Here is a 5,839-nt window from a genome sequence, read left to right as displayed (position 1 = left end):
CCCTGTTGAAGAGTCTCCTGGTTTTCCGCCGGAGTCTCTCCAGTTCTGGGCCCCACCACTGGTGACCCGTTATGGCAGTCCTTGCCGGTGGGTTTAAGGGGCACGCCTTGTGGTAGCTGTCTACGAGGGCATCAGTTAAGATGTTTACCTGCTGTTCTATTTGAGTTGGTTCCCGAAGGTCATCCCTCGGAGGAAGCAGATCGAGGCTTTCGCCTAGGATCTTCCTAAAAGCGGCTCGATCAGTTTTCCTGGGATTCCTACGGGCGATTGGTGTGTCACTAGATGCTAGTAGATTGAAGCGAATCCATCTATGGTCTGAACAGGAGGCCTCCTGAGAGACGTGCCATCCCATAACTAGTTCGCTGACCTCCTCCGAAGCCAGAGTCAGGTCAATAATCGTTTTGCATCGTTTGTTTACAAATGTTGGTTCAGCGCCCACATTTAGAATGTTTAGATTTGTAGTCACAAGATATTCAACAAGTGTCTTACCTCTGTTATTACTGGTCTCCATTCCCCACAGCTGGTGGTGTGCGTTGGAGTCGGCCCCGATGATAATCGCGAGACCTGCTCTCTCGCAGTGGCTGACCAGTCGTTGTACTTCAGCAGGCGGCGGCTCGTCCTCTCCGGGCATGTACGCCGAGGCGAGGACTAGGTCGCGACATCCTGTTGGCAGTGGAACTTGTAGTTTAATCGCACACAGATCTCTGGAACAGAATTCAGTGAGCGGTTGTGCAATAATATTGTTAGTGGTTAGGATGCATGCCCTAGGGACGGCATGTACCGTGGAGTAATAGAGCTTACCTTTCGTGTCAGAGAGCCCGCGTATATGTCCGCTGCCCGTCCAAGGTTCTTGTAGGAGGGCAACGGCTGTTGGCAGACCTACCAGACAGCGTCTCAGTTGGGCCGTAGCGGCCACGCTGTGCTGGAGGTTTGCTTGTAGGACACTAATCTGTGTCCATGTTGTCGGTGGTAGGGGGGCCATCCTGCATCTCCCCTCCCTCCTTCAACATGTCGGCCAGCCCCGACTCTATCCAGGCCGACAAGTCCTCGCACTCGGATGATGTCCCGGCTGGTCCCTCACCAGTGCCAAGGAGTTCATCCTCCGAGAGTTCAGGTATCGTCGGCTTGGATAACGACGGGGGGGCAGCTTTCTCCCCAGAGGCAGACTTGCTCTGCTTGGGGGTGCCCTCGGCCTGTTGGCTAGGGACCTGTGCACCCGTTACCCTTAGGGTGGAGCCCTGCAGGGTGGGAGGCTGGTCCACGTATTTGCCTCCTGGACCCCTGAACTTCAGGTAGACGTTGCCCACCCCACAGTTCAGGGATCTTCCCCTTTCCATAAAGGCAGGGACGAGGTCTTCTGAGATTGTGAAGGCGACAAACCACCCCTGGTCTTGCCGCAGTATCTCAATGATGGACCAGGTACCGACCTTGGCCCATTCATTCTGGTACTTTAGTCCGTCAGCTGCCTGCCGGACGTCTTCCCAGGACGAGTTGTCGACGTTTGGTATAAGGAGCCCGCACCTAACTCTCCTTGCCATTTCCGACTGGCGAACAGCCGTTAGGGAGATGTTTGGCAAGGTTAGGGCCTGCGCGCACCGCTGAGACCAGGCGGCCGAGTATTCGTCTTCTGCGAAGACCCTCAGCTGCCCCTCAGCGAAGATAGGCTTGCCCTTGAATTTAGGTGGCGTGGCTCCCACGATGTGCTTCCTTGCCTCCTCCACGATTGCTTGGTGAAACCCGCGGAGGATGGCATTTGATTGGTCAGCGGTGATCTTACCCGACTTCGCGTCAGTGATAACGATCGTCAGGTCTGACGCCGCTGCTTGTGCATACGACACGCCCGGTTGACCAGGGCTCACCAGCCTCTGCTTTTTGTGTTCTCCTTGCGGGGAGAAGGACTCGTCCCGCGTCTTTTTAGCAGCGGCTCGTGCGGCCTTGCCGGGCCGTTTAGGTGGACCTGCAGCCGAACTCACAGGGGTACTGGCCGACGTTCCAGCCTTAGGGGGTAGGATGGAACCTTTCCCCTTAGGCGGAGGTTTGCCAGCAGCCACCTGCTTGTTCGGCGCCGGTTTGGGTGCTGGCTTCTGGGAAGCCTGTGCCCCCTCCCCGATTGCAGGGTTTTGTGTGGTGACCAGCTGCTGCTCTCGTGCAAGACGGCCTGCTCGCCGCTGGTTCTTATTCTTTTTCTTCTTCTTCTTAGCCTCTCCTCCTTGACGTTTAACAGGGGGGGGAGGATTAGAAGTCGAAGACTTCACGGGTCCGGCGGGGCGAGGCATCCCACTGTTAGTGGGGCGCTTCTTGGACCTTCGGTCCACTTCCTGCCAGTCCCGGAAGGTGTCTAGGCCAGTCTGCTCGCCAGATGAACTGGGTTGCGGACAAGCCAAGTTGTTGGTAAATAGGAAACTTAAAATGAAGATGTAGTTAAAATATCCGATTCTCATGGTTTCTGGATCGTTTTGAGAGCCTAAAGTCCATTTGGTAACAAAATGCTATGAATTGGCACAGGTACTAGCTTTTACGCGATTCACAATATTCATCTCACATCTGGCTAGCAAACTCAAACGGAAACTAGGTCTTATATTATTCTCTCAATATTTTCCTTTCATTTTCCTTCATAATGGGTACAGTGACTAAATATCAAATTATTGTATAAAGATGCTCAATATTTCTAATTCCGCGCAACTTTGCTTGACAGAGAAACTGCGCATTGAATAGTTGCCTTATCATTTCCATTTTTTGTATTTCCCTATATTATAAGCAAATAAGTAAGGTATGGCGGCTCTGGTATCTTGCTCTAACTGTGGGACTTAGTCTGTGTAATAATGTCCTATTTTTAGACAAATCGCCCTAGTCTCACAGTAAGCTCAATAAGTGTAAGACCTGAGTGGACACTCTAGTTGGGCGTGCAGCGGGGCAAGGCGTGCGGCGTACATGTTAAACAAATGCAAACGTATAGGAGCGGCCTTAGTGGACGCTGCTCACATCACTTGTGAGTCCGACGCCACGCTGCACGCCCCGCCAAACGCTCCGCTTCGAGCGTCCACTCAGGCCTAAGGCTTGTGTTGTACACATACACGCTTTGTTCTGTATATGTAGCTATAACACGTAAAGTACATATAATCATTTGAGAGCGCGCGATTTGCGAACAATTTATCATTAGTTTAGCGATTTTTTTATGAATTAATTTTTTCAAATTGCTAATACAGAATTGGCTTACTGTGTTGAGTGCTCAAGGGACTTAAGTCGAACTCAGAAATTTTCCGAGCTGAATATACTTAATAAGACTTGTCATCTGTCAGGCGTCAAGTGTCAAATAATACTCGGGTCTCCGGAGACGAGGCACTGCCGTATTCGTATACCCGCATAAATAAAAATCAATAAAGTTCCGTCTTCATTGGCTGACACTTTAAGGAATCGATTTTCCTTCACAACTTCGCTTTTCATCTGTTTTTAACTCTGTAGCCTAGTCGGTACTCACACTGCCAACGTAAGTAGGTATTTTTGTTTCACTTAAGAGCCTGTCTTTATGGTATCTAGGCTTTACTATCAAGATAATGGGTGACAAGATGCGTCGTAATAACGCAGAACGGATGATATTGGAAGTGGACAAGTTCCCAAAATTACATTAAAATTAAAATCGTATTTTTTTTAAACCACGTCGGTGCCAAACAACCATACTAATTAAAATGAAAAGAAAACGTGCTAGTCAACCAGTGCTAACCCGTCATACTTACTTGCGTATTTTTACATGTAATGAATGTTCCCACCCTCCCACCGCATATATAACCCACCACCAAAAGTACATAACTCGAAACGTGTTTCGCCTTGAGATGCTGGAGATGTCGACGGTCTGACGTCCGACAATTCGTCCGAGTTATCGGACGTCGTTGTCACGTTCTTTAAAGTTCGAATCGGGACGTTACGAGACAAATCTGGAAAATTAAGGGCCATTCGCCCCAAGCACACTTTAGCGTCACTCAGCATCACATGGCGATGAACGATGAAATTTCTCGTACATAGAATAATATATAGCGAACGCTTTAACGATGACAAACGCTTTAGTGCAACCGACCCTAAGTACCTAACAACATATTTTACCCCTAATACACATTTATGAAGACAGATGCAATAAATAGAGCTGTAAATGTACCTTTTTTCGCTCTTAAGGTGTCGCCGGTTAAAAAAAGCTATTTAGCTACAAAGATTGATTACATCTCGGGGATACAAATGGGTGCTTTATCCAGAATAATATAAAGTGGGGTTTTAATGGCTTAAGTACGTACCTGAGGAAAGGTTAAAATTACACTATGTGTTTTTTCTTAGCAATATTTTGTGTCTTATCTTATAAAGTCTTAAGTAATAAATAGGCTTGAAATTGGGGATAATGAATAAAAAAATACAAAGAATGAATTAATTTATAATCATTACCAAGACAACAGTCAATGTCATATCAAAACCAGTTTAAAATCATAAAAAATCGTCTCTCGTTATAAATAAGTAATTTTATTTCATTATTGTTGTTAACATCGTAAATAGCCAAGACATGTTTAAATTAACCAAATAATATGTTTCTTTTTTCAGACATAAAAGGAGTTTCAAGACAACTGAATCAATAAGGGTAAGTTGTTTTATAAAATATTCAGTTAACAAAACAAAACCTAAAGCGGCATTCTGATTTTGAAATATGCAAAGTTTAGATATATGATAAGATTCTATTGCTTGTGCATTTTGGCGCGTGACAGATTCATTGCAATATTCGCAATCAACTATAACAATAATATATCAAAAGTAAACTTTAACAAGATCAGTAGACCGCGCAAGAATATTATAATGTTAGGTTCAAAGAACTTTATTTTACATAATATATCACATATTTACTTTAATGATATTTTTATATACAATTAAAGGTCAGGTTGGATAAAAGAAAGATTAGTTTATTTTGCTCGGGTCAAGAGAAACCATACAAAGAAAATCCTTCTACGTAAATCAGGGATCGGAAACGGTTTTTTGGAAAAACTTTGAAATAAACATATATTTCGGTTTATTTTATACTCTAAATATAGGACTCAGTTGTGTTTTTAGATAACGACTTCGTATTATTAGATTGCCCAATTAGAAAGGGAATAATTAACAAAGAACGAAAAAATACCGTTTTCTTTCCCATACAAAAAATACCGGTTTCCGATCCCTGACGTGAATATTTTTAAGATCATGTTATATTTGCATTACCTAGGTTTATTTTGAATACTATCATTTAATTCAGTTTTTAATATTTTTAAGTATGTATCTCTAACTGTTAATTTTCCCTGCAAGTGTCCCTCTTGTCCCATAGTTGTTCTTACCCCACCTAACCTTGTAATGTTTTAATCGGTGCGTGGACACTTAACTAAATACGAGTACGTAACTAAATACTGTACATACATATCATAACTAAAACTAAATGTAACTATAAAAACAAAACTTATGAACCAAATTCCGCTGTCATTAAAATTATTGATCTACATGTAAAAAGAGGTGTCAAATTTATTTAACACTACCAATTAAGGAAGCAAAATATAGCCCAATTTGCATTTATATCAAGTTCTGAACTATTTGATTATGATCACAATGAAAGTCGAAGCCAATTAAGGTTGTTTCCGTTACTCACTTTGGCATAATAATTTAAATTCTTACTGGCGTTCTACACTTTTTTAGTCTATTTTACTAACGATTAAAAATATTTACACTATGTCGGTGGCAAACAAGCATACGGCGCCCCTGATGGTAAGCAGTTTCCGTAGCCTATCTGCAACTCCTTAAAAGTTAAAGAAGGAGGCATTTAGCTTCTAAACGATTTTAG

At 43.9% G+C, this 5,839-nt stretch overlaps 1 protein-coding gene across 1 annotated transcript; it reads right to left on the bottom strand.

Moving 5' to 3' along the window:
• Positions 1-545: 545 nt before the first annotated feature.
• Positions 546-1,354, bottom strand: LOC133523841 (uncharacterized). Its single transcript, XM_061859589.1, has 2 exons — positions 802-1,354; positions 546-663 (listed from the first exon to the last, which is right to left on the bottom strand). The coding sequence occupies exon 1, from the start codon at positions 1,335-1,337 to the stop codon at positions 945-947; it is 393 nt and encodes a 130-aa protein (XP_061715573.1). The 5' UTR covers positions 1,338-1,354; the 3' UTR covers positions 546-663; positions 802-944.
• Positions 1,355-5,839: the final 4,485 nt, after the last annotated feature.

This window comes from Cydia pomonella, chromosome 12 (assembly GCF_033807575.1).
Source record: "Cydia pomonella isolate Wapato2018A chromosome 12, ilCydPomo1, whole genome shotgun sequence".
Taxonomy (NCBI): Eukaryota; Metazoa; Arthropoda; class Insecta; order Lepidoptera; family Tortricidae; genus Cydia; species Cydia pomonella.
The sequence above is the reverse complement of the archived record's forward strand: the minus strand, read 5'-3'. Positions and strand labels throughout refer to the sequence as shown.